Genomic DNA, 20,623 nt, shown 5'->3' on the forward strand with positions numbered 1-20,623 from the left:
TTACACTGTACAGATATGAGGAGGCAGCAGTGGGTGTCACTATGCTGGGCTGTACTTACTCTGTACGGATATGAGGAGGCAGCAGTGGGCGTCCCTATGCTGGGCTGTGATTACACTGTACAGATATGAGAAGGCAGCAGTGGGCGTCCCTATGCTGGGCTGTGATTACACTGTATGGATATGAGAAGGCAGCAGTGAGTGTCCCTATGCTGGGCTGTGATTACACTGTACAGATATGAGGAGGCAGCAGTGGGTGTCCCTATGCTGGGCTGTACTTACACTGTATGGATATGAGGAGGCAGCAGTGGTGTCCCTATGCTGGGCTGTGCTTACACTGTACAGATATGAGGAGGCAGCAGTGGTGTCCCTATGCTGGGCTGTGATTACACTGTACAGATATAAGGAGGCAGCAGTGGGTGTCCCTATACTGGGCTGTGATTACACTGTACAGATATGAGGAGGCAGCAGTGGGCGTCCCTATGCTGGGCTGTGATTACACTGTACAGATATGAGAAGGCAGCAGTGGGTGTCCCTATGCTGGGCTGTGATTACACTGTACAGATATGAGGAGGCAGCAGTGGGTGTCCCTATGCTGGGCTGTGATTACACTGTACAGATATGAGGAGGCAGCAGTGGGTGTCCCTATGCTGGGCTGTGCTTACACTGTACAGATATGAGAAGGCAGCAGTGGGCGTCCCTATGCTGGGCTGTGATTACACTGTATGTATATGAGGAGGCAGCAGTAGGTGTCCCTATGCTGGGCTGTGATTACACTGTACGGATATAAGGGGGCAGCAGTGGGTGTCCCTATGCTGGGCTGTGATTACACTGTATGTATATGAGAAGGCAGCAGTGGGCGTCCCTATGCTGGGCTGTGATTACACTGTATGGATATGAGGAGGCAGCAGTGGGTGTCCCTATGCTGGGCTGTGCTTACACTGTACGGATAAGAGAAGGCAGCAGTGGGCGTCCCTATGCTGGGCTGTGATTACACTGTACAGATATGAGAAGGCAGCATGGGGTGTCCCTATGCTGGGCTGTGCTTACACTGTATGTATATGAGGAGGCAGCAGTGGCGTCCCTATGCTGGGCTGTGCTTACACTGTATAGATATGAGAAGGCAGCAGTGGGTATCCCTATGCTGGGCTGTGATTACACTGTACAGATATGAGGAGGCAGCAGTGGGCGTCCCTATGCTGGGCTGTGTTTACACTGTACGGATATGAGGAGGCAGCAGTGGGTGTCCCTATGCTGGGCTGTGATTACACTGTATGTATATGAGGAGGCAGCAGTGGGTGTCCCTATGCTGGGCTGTGATTACACTGTATGTATATGAGGAGGCAGCAGTGGGTGTCCCTATGCTGGACTGTGATTACACTGTACAGATATGAGGAGGCAGCAGTGGGCGTCCCTATGCTGGGCTGTGATTACACTGTACGGATATGAGAAGGCAGCAGTGGGTGTCCCTATACTGGGCTGTGCTTACACTGTATGGATATGAGAAGGCAGCAGTGGGTGTCCCTATGCTGGGCTGTGATTACACTGTACGGATATGAGGAGGCAGCAGTGGGTGTCCCTATGCTGGGATGTGCTTACACTGTACAGATATGAGAAGGCAGCAGTGAGTGTCCCTATGCTGGGCTGTACTTACACTGTACAGATATGAGGAGGCAGCAGTGGGCGTCCCTATGCTGGGCTGTGATTACACTGTACGGATATGAGGAGGCAGCAGTGGGTGTCCCTATGCTGGGCTGTGATTACACTGTACAGATATGAGGAGGCAGCAGTGGGTGTCCCTATGCTGGGCTGTGATTACACTGTACAGATATGAGGAGGCAGCAGTGGGTGTCACTATGCTGGGCTGTACTTACACTGTACAGATATGAGAAGGCAGCAGTGAGTGTCCCTATGCTGGGCTGTGATTACACTGTACAGATATGAGGAGGCAGCAGTGGGTGTCACTATGCTGGGCTGTGATTACACTGTACAGATATGAGGAGGCAGCAGTGGGTGTCCCTATACTGGGCTGTGATTACACTGTACGGATATGAGGAGGCAGCAGTGGGTGTCACTATGCTGGGCTGTACTTACTCTGTACGGATATGAGAAGGCAGCAGTGGGCGTCCCTATGCTGGGCTGTGCTTACACTGTATGTATATGAGGAGGCAGCAGTGGGTGTCCCTATGCTGGGCTGTGATTACACTGTACAGATATGAGAAGGCAGCAGTGGGCGTCCCTATGCTGGGCTGTGATTACACTGTATGTATATGAGAAGGCAGCAGTGGGTGTCACTATGCTGGGCTGTACTTACACTGTACAGATATGAGAAGGCAGCAGTGAGCGTCCCTATGCTGGGCTGTGCTTACACTGTATGTATATGAGGAGGCAGCAGTGGGTGTCACTATGCTGGGCTGTACTTACACTGTACAGATATGAGAAGGCAGCAGTGAGTGTCCCTATGCTGGGCTGTGATTACACTGTACAGATATGAGGAGGCAGCAGTGGGCGTCCCTATGCTGGGCTGTGATTACACTGTACAGATATGAGGAGGCAGCAGTGGGTGTCCCTATACTGGGCTGTGATTACACTGTACGGATATGAGGAGGCAGCAGTGGGCGTCCCTATGCTGGGCTGTGCTTACACTGTATGTATATGAGGAGGCAGCAGTGGGTGTCCCTATGCTGGGCTGTGCTTACACTGTATGTATATGAGGAGGCAGCAGTGGGTGTCCCTATGCTGGGCTGTGATTACACTGTACAGATATGAGAAGGCAGCAGTGGGCGTCCCTATGCTGGGCTGTGCTTACACTGTACAGATATGAGAAGGCAGCAGTGGGTGTCCCTATGCTGGGCTGTGCTTACACTGTATGTATATGAGGAGGCAGCAGTGGGTGTCACTATGCTGGGCTGTACTTACACTGTACAGATATGAGAAGGCAGCAGTGAGTGTCCCTATGCTGGGCTGTGATTACACTGTACAGATATGAGGAGGCAGCAGTGGGCGTCCCTATGCTGGGCTGTGATTACACTGTACGGATATGAGGAGGCAGCAGTGGGTGTCCCTATGCTGGGCTGTGATTACACTGTACAGATATGAGGAGGCAGCAGTGGGTGTCCCTATGCTGGGCTGTGATTACACTGTACAGATATGAGGAGGCAGCAGGGAGTGTCCCTATGCTGGGCTGTGATTACACTGTACGGATATGAGGAGGCAGCAGTGAGTGTCCCTATGCTGGGCTGTGATTACACTGTACGGATATGAGGAGGCAGCAGTGGGTGTCCCTATGCTGGGCTGTGATTACACTGTACAGATATGAGGAGGCAGCAGTGGGTGTCCCTATGCTGGGCTGTGATTACACTGTACAGATATGAGGAGGCAGCAGGGAGTGTCCCTATGCTGGGCTGTGATTACACTGTACAGATATGAGGAGGCAGCAGTGGGTGTCACTATGCTGGGCTGTGATTACACTGTACAGGTATGAGGAGGCAGCAGTGGGCGTCCCTATGCTGGGCTGTGATTACACTGTACAGATATGAGAAGGCAGCAGTGGGCGTCCCTATGGTGGGCTGTGATTACACTGTAGAGATATGAGGAGGCAGCAGTGGGCGTCCCTATGCTGGGCTGTGATTACACTGTACAGATATGAGGAGGCAGCAGTGATGTGGTGTCTGAGGTGGTGGTTGTAGCAGTAGAGATGGTGAATGTAGCAGTGGATGTGGTGACTGTGAGGTGGTGGTTGTACTGTTGGCAATGGCAGTGAAGGTGGTAGTTATAGAAGTGGAGGTTGTGATTTTAGCGGTGGTGGTTGTAGCAGTGGAGATGTTGGCGCTGGAGGTGGTTGATGTATCATTGGATGTAGTGGTAGTGGATGTGGTAACAGTGGTGGTGAGGTATTGGTTGCAGTGGTGACAATAGCAATAAAGGTGGTAGTTGTAGGGGCGGTGGTTGTAGCGGTGGAGGCGGCGACAGTAGTAGTAATGGAGCTGGTGGCAATGGCACTGGAAGTGGTGGCTGTAGCATTGGAGTTGGTGGATGTAATAGTGGCGGAGGTGGTGGCAGTGGCGCTAGAGATGGTGAATGTAGCAGAGGATGTGGTGGCATTGGAGGTGGTTGTAGCGGTGGAGGTGCTGACAGTGAGGTGGTGGTTGTAGCAGTGGAAATGGTGGTAGTAATGGTGGCAAAGGCAGTGAAGGTGGTAGTTGTATGGGTGGAGGTGGTGATTGTAGCAGTAGTGGAGATGGTGGTTGTAGCGGTGGAGGTGGTGGTGGATATAGCAGTGGAGGTGGTGGCAATAGTGTTGGAGGTGGTGGATGTAAAAGTGGTGGTGGTGACAGAGGCAGCAGAAGTGCTTGTTATAGCAGTGGAGGTGGTGGCAGTAATGGGGAGAGGTGGTGGATGTAGTGCTGGCTACGTGAAAGTGGTGGTGGCAAGCACTGGAGGTTGTAGCGTTGGAGGTTGTAGTTATGGAGGTGGTGGTGGTTGCAGTGGTGATACAGTAGTAGCATTGAGTTTGATGGTTGTAGCAGTGGAGGTGGTGGTTGTAGTATTGGGTTGATGGTTATAGCAGTGGAGGTGGTGGTTGTAGCTGGGTTTGATGGTTGTAACGGTGGAGGTGGTGGTTGTGGCAGTGGAGGTAGAGGTTGTAATGGTGGAAGTTGTGATTGACGCAGTGGTGGTGGTTGTAGCAGCGGATGTGGTGGAAGTGGTGGTTGTAACGGTGGAGGTGGTGGTTGTAGCAGTGGAGGTGGTGGTTGTAGTAATGAAGGTGATGGCCTATTCTCTTCTATCTGCCACCATCCAGGGTATTTCAGCTGGTTTATAACAGTGAAGTGGGGGTGGTGGTTGTATCGGTGGAGGTGGTGGTTGTAGCATTGGCTTTGATGGTTGTAGTGGTGGAGGTGGTGCTTGTAGCAGTGGGGGTGGTGATTGTAGCAGAAGAGGTGGTGGTTGCAACGGTGGAGGTGGTGGTTGTAGCATTGAGTTTGGTACTGTAGTTGTAGTAGTGGAGGTGGTGGTTGTAGCATTAGGTTTGATGGTTGTAGCAGTGGGGATGGTGCTTGTAGCAGTAGAGGTGGTGGATGTAAAATAGTGGTGGAGTTGGTGGCGTTGGAGATGGTGAATGTAGCAGTGATGTGGTGACTGTGAGGTGGTGGTTGTAGCAGTAGAGGTGGTGGATGTAATAGTGGTGGAGTCGGTGGCGTTGGAGATGGTGAATGCAGCAGTGATGTGGTGACTGTGAGGTGGTGGTTGTAGCAGTAGAGGTGGTGGGAGTGGTGGGTGTAATGGTGGAGGTGGTGGTTGTAGCATTGGGTTTGGTACTGTAGTTGTAGCAGTGGAGGTGGTGGTTGTAGCATTGGGTTTGATGGTTGTAGCAGTGGGGATGGTGCTTGTAGCAGTAGAGGTGGTGGAAGTGGTGCTTGTAACGGTGGAGGTGGTGGTTGTAGCATTGGGTTTGGTATTGTAGTTGTAGCAGTAGAGGTGGTGGTTGTAGCATTGGGTTGATGGTTGTAGCAGTGGAGGTGGTGGTTGTAGTAATGAAGGTGATGGCCTATTCTCTTCTATCTGCCACCATCCAGGGTATTCAGCTGGTTTATAACAGTGCAGGTGGTGGTTTTAGCTGGGTTTGATGGTTGTAGCAGTGGAGGTGCTGGTTGTAGCATTGGGTTTGATGGTTGTAGCGGTGGAGGTGGTGGTTGTAGCAGTGGAGGTGGTGATTTTTGTAGCATTGGGTTTGATGGTCCCAGCAGTGGAGCTGGTGGTTGTAGCAGTGGAGGTGGTGATTGTTGTAGCATTGGGTTTGATGGTCGTAGCGGTGGAGGTGGTGGTTGTAGCAGTGGAGGTGGTGATTGTTGTAGCAGTGGAGGTGGTGATTGTTGTAGCATTGGGGCTGGTGGTTGTAGCAGTGGAGGTGGTGATTGTTGTAGCATTGGGTTTGATGGTCGTAGCGGTGGAGGTGGTGGTTGTAGCAGTGCAGGTGGTGATTGTTGTAGCATTGGGTTTGATGGTCGCAGCAGTGGAGCTGGTGGTTGTAGCAGTGGAGGTGGTGATTGTTGTAGCATTGGGTTTGATGGTCGTAGCGGTGGAGGTGATTGTTGTAGCAGTCCACCATCCAGGGGATTTCAGCTGGCTCCTTCATGTGCTACACTGCCTCTCTGGGCTGCATGTTTGTGAGCCGATACAGTGATGCTAACCCAGGAATGTTACTTACAGAAACATATAAACAGTGAAAATTTTTTTCTAAATTTGATAAACATTATAAATTAATTATTTGTAGTTTATTATAATCCACCACTAGCTCCAGCTATTCTATTATAATCCACCGCTGGCTCCAGCTATTCTATTATAATCCACCACTGGCTCCATATAGCCTATCTGGAGCCAGTGGTGAATTATAATAGAATAGCTGGAGCCAGCATTAGATTATAATAGGCTATCTGGAGCCAATGGGTCATAATAGGCTAGTTGGAGCCAGTGGTGGATTATATATGATAGCTGGAGGTAGTGGTGGATTATAATAGGCTATCTGAAGCCAGTGGTGGATTATATATGATAGCTGGATGTAGTGGTGGATTATAATAGGCTATCTGGAGCTAGTGGTGGATTATAGTAGGATACTTGGAGCTAGTGGTGGATTATAATAGAATAGCTGGAGCCACTGGTGGATTATAATAGGCTATCTGGAGACACTGGTGGATTATAATAGGCTGGTTGAAGCTAGTTGTGGATTATAATAGGCTAGCTGGAGCCACTGGTGGATTATTAATAGGCTAGCTGGAGCCAGTGTTGGATTATAATAGTCTACGGCTTCAGATATTCTCTTATAATCCAACGCTGGCTCCAGATATTCTTATAATCCACTGGCTCAAACTAGCCTTTTATAATCCAATGCTGGCTCCAGCTATCCTATTATAATCCAACGCTGGCTCCAGCTATTCTATTATAATCCACCACTGGCTCCATATAGCCTATCTGGAGCCAGTGGAGAACTATAATAGAATAGCTGGAGCCAGCGTTGGATTATAATAGGATAGCTGGAGCCAGTGTTGGATTATAAAAGGATAGCTGGAGCCAGCGTTGGATTATAATAGGATAGCTGGAGCCAGTGTTGGATTATAATAGGATAGCTGGAGCCAGTGTTGGATTATATTAGGATAGCTGGAGCCAGTGATGGATTATAATAGGATAGCTGGAGCCAGTGTTGGATTATAATAGGATAGCTGGAGCCAGTGTTGGATTATATTAGGATAGCTGGAGCCAGTGATGGATTATAATAGGATAGCTGGAGCCAGTGTTGGATTATAATAGGCTAGCCGGAGATAGTGGTGGATTATAATAGAATAGCTGGAGCCAGTGATGGATTATAATAGGATAGCTGGAGCCAGTGTTGGATTATAATAGGCTAGCCGGAGATAGTGGTGGATTATAATAGAATAGCTGGAGCCAGTGGTCTGAAAATAAAAGTGCAAGCAAGATTACCTACACATTTCTGCTGTTCAGTGCAACCCTAAATGAATGTCGCAGCTTAGTGGAGGACTCAGAGCTGTATATTTGCCCCTTATTAATATAAACGAATGCCCCATTTAGATAAAGAAAATGCTAGGAACAGGTGAGTGCTGCGGAATTATGGAAATCTTGTTTATTATTTTTTTAATGGAGAATTTTTATTATTTAATCAAAATGAGGCACGCCTGTATGTAATACTTTTTTTTTTTTTTTTTATTAAAGACGTCTATGTAGCCATTGCCCTGCACATCGCCGGTAGCTAATGCTCCGCACAACATGGGTAGCCAATGCTCTGCACAACATGGGTAGCCAATGCTCTGCACAACATGGGTAGCCAATGCTCTGCACAACATGGGTAGCCAGTGCTCTGCACATCGCCGGTAGCTAATGCTCTGCACAACATGGGTAGCCAGTGCTCTGCACATCGCCGGTAGCCAATGCTCTGCACAACATGGGTAGCCAATGCTCTGCACAACATGGGTAGCCAAAGCTCTGCACAACATGGGTAGCCAATGCTCTGCACAACATGGGTAGCCAGTGCCCTGCACATCGCCGGTAGCCAATGCTCTGCACAACATGGGTAGCCAAAGCTCTGCACAACATGGGTAGCCAATGCTCTGCACAACATGGGTAGCCAGTGCTCTGCACATCGCCGGTAGCTAATGCTCTGCACAACATGGGTAGCCAATGCCCTGCACAACATGGGTAGCCAATGCTCCACACAACATAGGTAGCCAATGTAGCCAATGCTCCGCACAACATGGGTAGCCAATGCTCCACACAACATGGGTAGCCAATGCTCTGCACAACATTGGTAGCCAGTGCTCTGCACATCGCCGGTAGCTAATGCTCTGCACAACATGGGTAGCCAGTGCTCTGCACATCGCCGGTAGCCAATGCTCTGCACAACATGGGTAGCCAATGCTCTGCACAACATGGGTAGCCAAAGCTCTGCACAACATGGGTAGCCAATGCTCTGCACAACATGGGTAGCCAGTGCCCTGCACATCGCCGGTAGCTAATGCTCTGCACAACATGGGTAGCCAATGCCCTGCACAACATGGGTAGCCAATGCTCCACACAACATAGGTAACCAATGTAGCCAATGCTCCGCACAACATGGGTAGCCAATGCTCCACACAACATGGGTAGCCAGTGCTCTGCACATCGCCGGTAGCTAATGCCCTGCACAACATGGGTAGCCAGTGCCCTGCACATCGCCGGTAGCTAATGCTCTGCACAACATGGGTAGCCAATGCTCTGCACAACATGGGTAGCCAGTGCTCTGCACATCGCTGGTAGCTAATGCTCTGCACAACATGGGTAGCCAATGCTCTGCACAACATGGGTAGCCAATGCTCCACACAACATGGGTAGCCAATGCTCCGCACAACATGGGTAGCCAATGCTCCGCACAACATGGGTTGCCAATGTAGCCAATGTTCCGCACAACATGGGTAGCCAATGTAGCCAATGCTCCACACAACATGGGTAGCCAATGCTCCACACAACATGGGTAGCCAATGCTCCGCACAACATGGGTAGCCAATGCTCCGCACAACATGGGTAGCCAATGCTCTGCACAACATGGGTAGCCAATGCTCCGCACAATATCACCTGTAATGTAATAAATAGATTTGAATCCTATCTGCTTTGTTTTCATGTGAACCACAGGATTTACCTTTTGCTTGGCAGCCACATTGCTATGGAATAACGTTTAGTGGTGTAACCGGTAGTTACAACATATACTGTATGGGCGTTAACTTGCTGATATTCAATGTTGAGTTGTTATTATTATTATTATGGGCATAGGGGTTCTAGACTGCACTAAGCAGGTCATGAGTACAATAGTTACCGTATCCTTCCTCAGCATTGGCTCTCAAGTTGCCAGGGGAAATATCCAGAGATTTAGAAGATGAAAAACAAAGCAGTTGGGATTCAAATCTATTTATTATATTACAGGTGGCATTGTCCGTCCATCACCCAGGGCACGTGCCCCACCTGCACCCCCTATCTGCACCCCTGACTGTTTGATGTGTGATTTCAGCCTTGTGTCATGTGTATCTACTGCTCCGATTCCCCATTCATCAATGATCGGAGATCCATCGGCGGAATGGGTGAAATCCAACCTGTGAAAAATCCCCCATTTGCCAATTCAGACCATTTTAGGATTGGGATCGGGGAATTGAGAGTGTTCAAAATGTTGAATATCCCCTATGATTCCCCGGCATTGTCAGAATGGGGAATTGCGGCAATCGGCTGCACTGTATGTATGAGCCCCTAAAGCCGCCCAGTTTATACACCGCACATACAGCGAATATGCCAAACTCCTATGGTTTGGGGATAGCGCAGTTCAGTAAGTTTCCTCCTAGAAAGGAAGGAACCGATGTATTAGATAATAGGATGACCAAGGGGTGAAGTTAGTGACTTGTGAATTTTGGGGAGGCCATAGAATTGGTAGTGATTGCATCCCCCTTAATGAATATTACTATTATTATTATTATCATCCTTTATTTATATGGCGCCACAAGTGTTCCGCAGCGCCTTACAAAGTACAGAAACAAATGAGCACACAAGAAAAACCGTTATTAACAATACAGACAATACAGGACAGATACAGGATTTATACACATTGCTGTATGCAGGGTGTCAGCCACCAAGTGTTAGGTGCTATTGTAAATGAAAATATAAGTAAGGGAAGAAGAAGCACGTGAGGGAAGAGGGCCCTGCTCGTGAGAGCTTACATTCTAAAGGGGAGGGACAAACAAACAGGGGTGACAGAAATGGGCTGGATTGTGAGGAAGGAGCATGGAGTAGTGGGTTAGGATGAGCGCTGGAAAGCTTTGAGGAAGAAAGGGGTCTCGAGAGCCCATTTGAAGATTAGGAGCCAGGGAACATAGGCCCTCATTCAGAGCCGGACGCTCTGAGCAGAGCGCTCGCTTTGAATGAGGGCCGTCCTCCATAAAAATGGAACGTCCTCCTGGACGCTCGTATAGCTGTGGGTCACCACCCACAGCACATACGAGCGTGCAGGATGATGGTCGCGATGGTCTTGACCATCGCGACCATTGCCAGTGCGACCAGAAGCCTGTGGTCGGGTTTTTCGACCACAAGCCCTGGAGTGATTTTGGCTCTATCAGAGCCAAAATCACTCCCACTGACATCACTAGTGATGTCAGTGGGCCGGCTTCTGACGGTAGGCGTTCCCTTGGGAACGCCCCCGTCTGGGAGGCACGCCCCTGGCACGCCCACCAAAGGGGGCGTGCTGTCAATCAACATCGACAGCACGCCCCCTTTGATCAGACACAACGAGCGAAGGAAAGTCCTTCGCTCGTCGCGTCTCACGCATGCGCACGATGGAGCTCCCTCCGTCGTGCGCATGCTCAGTGCACACCATCGACCCACTTGCGAGCGGACAGCCGCTCGTGAGTGGGTCTGAATCAGGCCCATAGTTTTCAGGGAATTTTGAGCTAAGGCCAGGGGGATGGAAAAAGGCAGCTACTCTAAGAAGTAGGAAGAAGCGAATGTCATGAGCATTGAATGGAGAGAATGAAATGGAGAGTTTAGTATGTAAGAGTTGGTGGAGGTGACCAGACGATAGAGGTACCCCAACACTGTGGCAACCTCCAGGCCAGGGAGTGTGAAAGACTGTGCGGCCGCCAAAGGAGATAGCTGCAGGAGAAGTGGTGTCAGATGGGTAAGTCCAGGATTTGGTGATGGCTAGGAGATTCAGGGAGTTGGAGATGAAGCTGTCATGGACGGGGGACCAGTCCTTTCCAGAGGAGACGGGAGAGAGGGACAGAGTTGGGAGAAGAGAGAAGGAGATTGTTAGGGTTACTGTAGTGTGGGGTTACAATTGATTTAGAGCAGGGGGATAAGGATAGTGTGGGTATGTGTATGTGGTGGGCTTCTGAGTGAGGAAGGGTGACAGCAGGTGGTGGGCAAGGTGGAGGTTAGTGTGGTGTGGGTGGAGAAGAGAGGTAACTTGGAGAGAAGGGAGGCTGCAGGGCTTAGTGGTGGAATAGGAGTAACTAATAATTATATCATTATTTTCCGTCTATTAATACTGCTGTGACAGTGCTGAGTATATTTGTTACTTGCGTCTGTTTGCAGGTATCATAGACAGCACACAGGTGGACCAGAGGCAAGTGGTTGCAGTGACTGGAGATGGGACAAATGATGGACCTGCGCTGAAGAAAGCTGATGTGGGGTTTGCTATGGTACGTTCTCCAGCGGGATGGTGACAGCATGAACGGGCACATTGAGCCATCTGCCACCATCTTCTGACCTTGTATGATCTAATCTTTGGCTCATACAGGCTGTAATATCCAATGGCCTGATATTCCCTGTAATGTTGGGACGTGTATGACTCCTATATGTAGATATGGATTCCCCCAACTATTGCAATCTAGATCCATGATTATCCCTGCTGTGATGTATATACACTATGTAGACAACAGTGATTGGACACCCCTGCGCAAGTGACATGCATACATTGCACATGAGTTACAAATGGCCACTAATGTGATGGATATGACGAGAACACTTGGTAGGGGGCCATGCACTTACACTTCTATGGAAACAACAAATGTATTTATCAGGACGAGAATGCTACCTGCCATGTTTCCAGGGGGAGGCTGGACTGGTATACAGAATATTTTGTAACCCAGATGGACTGACCAACCTCTGGGATGAATGGGATAGACGGGTACTTCCTCAGTGTCACTGTACATAAGGCGGAATAATGGCAGAACATACTGCCTGCTGCTGTCCAGGAACTTGTGTACAGTTTGCCAAGAAGGGCGTCTGCAGTAATCACTACACATGGTGACCTACACAGTACTGACCTCACTAACATCTCACTGATCTATCTGCGGTCAGTGTCCTCTCATATTTGTCTACATAGTGTAGCTTCTATTACGCAACCGGGATACCAGACCAATGGATCCCAATGTCAGGACCAGGCGGATGAGAGAGGTGGTGGGAGGGGGACAGATAGAGGAGGGGACTGCGGTCATGTGTTTGGTATGGGGTATTGCTCAGGATCACAGTGTGCAGGACCAGGCGGAGGAGAGATGTGGTGGGAGGAGGACAGATAGAGGGGGCTGCGGTCATGTGTTTGGTATGGGGCATTACTCAGGATCACAGTGTGCAGGACCAGGCGGAGGAGGGGGGTGGTGGGAGGAGGACAGATAGAGGAGGGGGATGCGGTCATGTGTTTGGTATGGGGCATTACTCAGGATCACAGTGTGCAGGACCAGGCGGAGGAGAGAGGTGGTGCGAGGAGGACAGATAGAGGAGGGGGATGCGGTCATGTGTTTGGTATGGGGCATTGCTCAGGATCACAGTGTGCAGGACCAGGCAGAGGAGAGAGGTGGTGGGAGGGGGCTGCGGTCATGTGTTTGGTATGAGGCATTAGTCAGGATCACAGTGTGCAGGACCAGGCGGAGGAGGGGGGTGGTGGGAGAGGGACAGATAGAGGGGGCTGCGGTCATGTGTTTGGTATGGGGCATTGCTCAGGATCACAGTGTGCAGGAGCAGGCGGAGGAGAGAGATGGTGGGAGGGGGACAGATAGAGGAGGGGGCTGCGGTTATGTGTTTGGTATGGGGCATCAGGATCACAGTGTGCAGGACCAGGCGGAGGAGAGAGATGGTGGGAGGGGGCTGCGGTCATGTGTTTGGTATGGGGCATTGCTCAGGATCACAGTGTGCAGGACCAGGCAGAGGAGAGATGTGGTGGGAGGGGGCTGCGGTCATGTGTTTGGTATATGGCATTGCTCAGGATCACAGTGTGCAGGACCAGGCAGAGGAGAGATGTGGTGGGAGGGGGCTGCGGTCATGTGTTTGGTATGGGGCATTGCTCAGGATCACAGTGTGCAGGACCAGGCAGAGGAGAGATGTGGTGGGAGGGGGCTGCGGTCATGTGTTTGGTATGGGGCATTGCTCAGGATCACAGTGTAACTTAGACATGGACCTCAGCCCTCACTGGATAATAGAGACAGATTTCCCTTCCGTTATGTAATGTGTTATCTTGCAGGGAATTGCTGGCACAGACGTCGCTAAGGAGGCCTCTGACATCATTCTCACAGATGACAACTTCAGCAGTATCGTGAAGGCTGTGATGTGGGGGCGCAACGTGTACGACAGTATTTCCAAATTCCTGCAGTTTCAGCTGACTGTGAATGTGGTGGCTGTAATTGTGGCCTTCACAGGAGCCTGTATTACACAGGTGAGAGCCACAGCTCATGGATGTCCTCTGCTGTGCTTATAGAGCCACAGAGGAAATCCTGCCATGTGTGTCTTTATAAAGTGAAGCTTTCAATGTTCTTACAGTTAATGGTGCATTATAAGCTGGAGTCCAGGTGTAAAGATAAGCTCGTTTTATTGTCTGTACAGCGGAGCGCTCGTTTTATTGTCTGTACAGCGGAGCGCTCGTTCTATTGTCTGTACAGCGGAGCGCTCGTTCTATTGTCTGTACAGCGGAGCGCTCGTTCTATTGTCTGTACAGCGGGACGCTCGTTCTATTGTCTGTACAGCGGAGCGCTCGTTCTATTGTCTGTACAGCGGAGCGCTCGTTCTATTGTCTGTACAGCGGGACGCTCGTTCTATTGTCTGCACAGCGGAGCGCTCGTTCTATTGTCTGTACAGCGGGACGCTCGTTCTATTGTCTGTACAGCGGAGCGCTCGTTCTATTGTCTGTACAGCGGGACGCTCGTTCTATTGTCTGCACAGCGGAGCGCTCGTTCTATTGTCTGTACAGCGGAGCGCTCGTTCTATTGTCTGTACAGCGGAGCGCTCGTTCTATTGTCTGTACAGCGGAGCGCTCGTTCTATTGTCTGTACAGCGGAGCGCTCATTGTATTATCTGCACAGCGGAGCGCTCGTTCTATTGTCTGTACAGCGGAGCGCTCGTTCTATTGTCTGCACAGCGGAGCGCTCGTTCTATTGTCTGTACAACGGGATGCTCATTCTATTGTCTGTACAGCGGAGCGCTCGTTCTATTGTCTGTACAGCGGGACGCTCGTTCTATTGTCTGCACAGCGGAGCGCTCATTGTATTATCTGCACAGCGGAGCGCTCGTTCTATTGTCTGTACAGCGGAGCGCTCGTTCTATTGTCTGCACAGCGGAGCGCTAATTCTATTGTCTGTACAGCGGAGCGCTCGTTGTATTGTCTGCACAGCGGAGCGCTCATTGTATTATCTGCACAGCGGAGCGCTCGTTCTATTGTCTGTACAGCGGAGCGCTCGTTCTATTGTCTGCACAGCGGAGCGCTCGTTCTATTGTCTGTACAGCGGAGCGCTCATTGTATTATCTGCACAGCGGAGCGCTCGTTCTATTGTCTGCACAGCGGAGCGCTCGTTCTATTGTGGTGTATCGTAATACTGCTGCTGTATATAATAATACTTTTGCCATTTATAAATAATATTAATTCCATGAATAGTGCTATTACGGAGTATAATAATACTACCTCAGTGTATACAATACTCCCGATACCCCGAGTATTACCAGTATTATGTCTCCTCTGTCAGGACTCTCCCCTGAAAGCTGTAATACTATATATGAGCTTCCTGATACCCCGAGTATTACCAGTATTATGTCTCCTCTGTCAGGACTCTCCCCTGAAAGCTGTAATACTATATATATATATGAGCTTCCTGATACCCCGAGTATTACCCAGTATTATGTCTCCTCTGTCAGGACTCTCCCCTGAAAGCTGTGCACAGATATATATGAGCTTCCTGATACCCCGAGTATTACCCAGTATTATGTCTCCTCTGTCAGGACTCTCCCCTGAAAGCTGTAATACTATATATGAGCTTCCTGATACCCCGAGTATTACCCAGTATTATGTCTCCTCTGTCAGGACTCTCCCCTGAAAGCTGTAATACTATATATGAGCTTCCTGATACCCCGAGTATTACCCAGTATTATGTCTCCTCTGTCAGGACTCTCCCCTGAAAGCTGTGCACAGATATATATGAGCTTCCTGATACCCCGAGTATTACCAGTATTATGTCTCCTCTGTCAGGACTCTCCCCTGAAAGCTGTGATACTATATATGAGCTTCCTGATACCCCGAGTATTACCCAATATTATGTCTCCTCTGTTAGGACTCTCCCCTGAAAGCTGTAATACTATATATGAGCTTCCTGATACCCCGAGTATTACCCAGTATTATGTCTCCTCTGTCAGGACTCTCCCCTGAAAGCTGTGCACAGATATATATGAGCTTCCTGATACCCCGAGTATTACCAGTATTATGTCTCCTCTGTCAGGACTCTCCCTGAAAGCTGTGCACAGATATATATGAGCTTCCTGATACCCCGAGTATTACCAGTATTATGTCTCCTCTGTCAGGACTCTCCCCTGAAAGCTGTGATACTATATATGAGCTTCCTGATACCCCGAGTATTACCCAATATTATGTCTCCTCTGTTAGGACTCTCCCCTGAAAGCTGTAATACTATATATGAGCTTCCTGATACCCCGAGTATTACCCAGTATTATGTCTCCTCTGTCAGGACTCTCCCCTGAAAGCTGTGCACAGATATATATGAGCTTCCTGATACCCCGAGTATTACCAGTATTATGTCTCCTCTGTCAGGACTCTCCCTGAAAGCTGTGCACAGATATATATGAGCTTCCTGATACCCCGAGTATTACCAGTATTATGTCTCCTCTGTCAGGACTCTCCCCTGAAAGCTGTGATACTATATATGAGCTTCCTGATACCCCGAGTATTACCCAATATTATGTCTCCTCTGTTAGGACTCTCCCCTGAAAGCTGTAATACTATATATGAGCTTCCTGATACCCCGAGTATTACCCAATATTATGTCTCCTCTGTTAGGACTCTCCCCTGAAAGCTGTAATACTATATATGAGCTTCCTGATACCCCGAGTATTACCCAGTATTATGTCTCCTCTGTCAGGACTCTCCCCTGAAAGCTGTGCACAGATATATATGAGCTTCCTGATACCCCGAGTATTACCAGTATTATGTCTCCTCTGTCAGGACTCTCCCTGAAAGCTGTGCACAGATATATATGAGCTTCCTGATACCCCGAGTATTACCAGTATTATGTCTCCTCTGTCAGGACTCTCCCCTGAAAGCTGTGATACTATATATGAGCTTCCTGATACCCCGAGTATTACCCAATATTATGTCTCCTCTGTTAGGACTCTCCCCTGAAAGCTGTAATACTATATATGAGCTTCCTGATACCCCGAGTATTACCCAGTATTATGTCTCCTCTGTCAGGACTCTCCCCTGAAAGCTGTGCACAGATATATATGAGCTTCCTGATACCCCGAGTATTACCAGTATTATGTCTCCTCTGTCAGGACTCTCCCTGAAAGCTGTGCACAGATATATATGAGCTTCCTGATACCCCGAGTATTACCAGTATTATGTCTCCTCTGTCAGGACTCTCCCCTGAAAGCTGTGATACTATATATGAGCTTCCTGATACCCCGAGTATTACCCAATATTATGTCTCCTCTGTTAGGACTCTCCCCTGAAAGCTGTAATACTATATATGAGCTTCCTGATACCCCAAGTATTACCCAGTATTATGTCTCCTCTGTCAGGACTCTCCCCTGAAAGCTGTGCACAGATATATGAGCTTCCTGATACCCCGAGTATTACCCAGTATTATGTCTCCTCTGTCAGGACTCTCCCCTGAAAGCTGTGCACAGATATATATGAGCTTCCTGATACCCCGAGTATTACCCAGTATTATGTCTCCTCTGTCAGGACTCTCCCCTGAAAGCTGTGCACAGATATATATGAGCCTCCTGATACCCCGAGTATTACCCAGTATTATGTCTCCTCTGTCAGGACTCTCCCTGAAAGCTGTAATACTATATATATATATGAGCTTCCTGATACCCCGAGTATTACCAGTATTATGTCTCCTCTGTCAGGACTCTCCCCTGAAAGCTGTGCACAGATATATATGAGCTTCCTGATACCCCGAGTATTACCAGTATTATGTCTCCTCTGTCAGGACTCTCCCCTGAAAGCTGTGCACATATATATATGAGCTTCCTGATACCCCGAGTATTACCAGTATTATGTCTCCTCTGTCAGGACTCTCCCTGAAAGCTGTGATACTATATATGAGCTTCCCGATACCCCGAGTATTACCCAATATTATGTCTCCTCTGTTAGGACTCTCCCCTGAAAGCTGTAATACTATATATGAGCTTCCTGATACCCCGAGTATTACCCAGTATTATGTCTCCTCTGTCAGGACTCTCCCCTGAAAGCTGTGCACAGATATATGAGCTTCCTGATACCCCGAGTATTACCCAATATTATGTCTCCTCTGTCAGGACTTTCCCCTGAAAGCTGTAATACTATATATATATATGAGCTTCCTGATACCCCGAGTATTACCCAGTATTATGTCTCCTCTGTCAGGACTCTCCCCTGAAAGCTGTGCACAGATATATATGAGCTTCCTGATACCCCGAGTATTACCCAGTATTATGTCTCCTCTGTCAGGACTCTCCCCTGAAAGCTGTAATACTATATATGAGCTTCCTGATACCCCGAGTATTACCCAGTATTATGTCTCCTCTGTCAGGACTCTCCCCTGAAAGCTGTGCACAGATATATATGAGCTTCCTGATACCCCGAGTATTACCCAGTATTATGTCTCCTCTGTCAGGACTCTCCCCTGAAAGCTGTAATACTATATATGAGCTTCCTGATACCCCGAGTATTACCCAGTATTATGTCTCCTCTGTCAGGACTCTCCCCTGAAAGCTGTGCACAGATATATATGAGCTTCCTGATACCCCGAGTATTACCAGTATTATGTCTCCTCTGTCAGGACTCTCCCCTGAAAGCTGTGATACTATATATGAGCTTCCTGATACCCCGAGTATTACCCAATATTATGTCTCCTCTGTTAGGACTCTCCCCTGAAAGCTGTAATACTATATATGAGCTTCCTGATACCCCGAGTATTACCCAGTATTATGTCTCCTCTGTCAGGACTCTCCCCTGAAAGCTGTGCACAGATATATATGAGCTTCCTGATACCCCGAGTATTACCAGTATTATGTCTCCTCTGTCAGGACTCTCCCTGAAAGCTGTGCACAGATATATATGAGCTTCCTGATACCCCGAGTATTACCAGTATTATGTCTCCTCTGTCAGGACTCTCCCCTGAAAGCTGTGATACTATATATGAGCTTCCTGATACCCCGAGTATTACCCAATATTATGTCTCCTCTGTTAGGACTCTCCCCTGAAAGCTGTAATACTATATATGAGCTTCCTGATACCCCGAGTATTACCCAGTATTATGTCTCCTCTGTCAGGACTCTCCCCTGAAAGCTGTGCACAGATATATATGAGCTTCCTGATACCCCGAGTATTACCAGTATTATGTCTCCTCTGTCAGGACTCTCCCTGAAAGCTGTGCACAGATATATATGAGCTTCCTGATACCCCGAGTATTACCAGTATTATGTCTCCTCTGTCAGGACTCTCCCCTGAAAGCTGTGATACTATATATGAGCTTCCTGATACCCCGAGTATTACCCAATATTATGTCTCCTCTGTTAGGACTCTCCCCTGAAAGCTGTAATACTATATATGAGCTTCCTGATACCCCGAGTATTACCCAATATTATGTCTCCTCTGTTAGGACTCTCCCCTGAAAGCTGTAATACTATATATGAGCTTCCTGATACCCCGAGTATTACCCAGTATTATGTCTCCTCTGTCAGGACTCTCCCCTGAAAGCTGTGCACAGATATATATGAGCTTCTTGATACCCCGAGTATTACCAGTATTATGTCTCCTCTGTCAGGACTCTCCCTGAAAGCTGTGCACAGATATATATGAGCTTCCTGATACCCCGAGTATTACCAGTATTATGTCTCCTCTGTCAGGACTCTCCCCTGAAAGCTGTGATACTATATATGAGCTTCCTGATACCCCGAGTATTACCCAATATTATGTCTCCTCTGTTAGGACTCTCCCCTGAAAGCTGTAATACTATATATGAGCTTCCTGATACCCCGAGTATTACCCAGTATTATGTCTCCTCTGTCAGGACTCTCCCCTGAAAGCTGTGCACAGATATATATGAGCTTCCTGATACCCCGAGTATTACCAGTATTATGTCTCCTCTGTCAGGACTCTCCCTGAAAGCTGTGCACAGATATATATGAGCTTCCTGATACCCCGAGTATTACCAGTATTATGTCTCCTCTGTCAGGACTCTCCCCTGAAAGCTGTGATACTATATATGAGCTTCCTGATACCCCGAGTATTACCCAATATTATGTCTCCTCTGTTAGGACTCTCCCCTGAAAGCTGTAATACTATATATGAGCTTCCTGATACCCCAAGTATTACCCAGTATTATGTCTCCTCTGTCAGGACTCTCCCCTGAAAGCTGTGCACAGATATCTGAGCTTCCTGATACCCCGAGTATTACCCAGTATTATGTCTCCTCTGTCAGGACTCTCCCCTGAAAGCTGTGCACAGATATATATGAGCTTCCTGATACCCCGAGTATTACCCAGTATTATGTCTCCTCTGTCAGGACTCTCCCCTGAAAGCTGTGCACAGATATATATGAGCCTCCTGATACCCCGAGTATTACCCAGTATTATGTCTCCTCTGTCAGGACTCTCCCTGAAAGCTGTAATACTATATATATATATGAGCTTCCTGATACCCCGAGTATTACCAGTATTATGTCTCCTCTGTCAGGACTCTCCCCTGAAAGCTGTGCACAGATATATATGAGCTTCCTGATACCCCGAGTATTACCAGTATTATGTCTCCTCTGTCAGGACTCTCCCCTGAAAGCTGTGCACATATATATATGAGCTTCCTGATACCCCGAGTATTACCAGTATTATGTCTCCTCTGTCAGGACTCTCCCCTGAAAGCTGTGATACTATATATGAGCTTCCTGATACCCCGAGTATTACCCAATATTATGTCTCCTCTGTTAGGACTCTCCCCTGAAAGCTGTAATACTATATATGAGCTTCCTGATACCCCAAGTATTACCCAGTATTATGTCTCCTCTGTCAGGACTCTCCCCTGAAAGCTGTGCACAGATATATGAGCTTCCTGATACCCCGA

At 48.6% G+C, this 20,623-nt stretch overlaps 1 protein-coding gene across 1 annotated transcript in view; it reads left to right on the forward strand.

Annotated features, from left to right (window-relative positions):
* The window catches only part of LOC148451042 (plasma membrane calcium-transporting ATPase 2), a gene marked incomplete at its 5' end in the record, with an annotated part of 455,435 nt that overhangs the window by 188,246 nt on the left and 246,566 nt on the right, over positions 1-20,623 (forward strand). The window contains 2 exons of the mRNA XM_088462347.1: positions 11,617-11,723; positions 13,541-13,732. Coding sequence (XP_088318473.1) covers positions 11,617-11,723; positions 13,541-13,732 — 299 coding nt within the window. The remainder of the gene's footprint in view (positions 1-11,616; positions 11,724-13,540; positions 13,733-20,623) is intronic.

The sequence above is a fragment of the Taudactylus pleione genome, unplaced genomic scaffold (genome assembly GCF_031769625.1).
Source record: "Taudactylus pleione unplaced genomic scaffold, aTauple2 ptg001196l, whole genome shotgun sequence".
Taxonomy (NCBI): domain Eukaryota; kingdom Metazoa; phylum Chordata; class Amphibia; order Anura; family Myobatrachidae; genus Taudactylus; species Taudactylus pleione.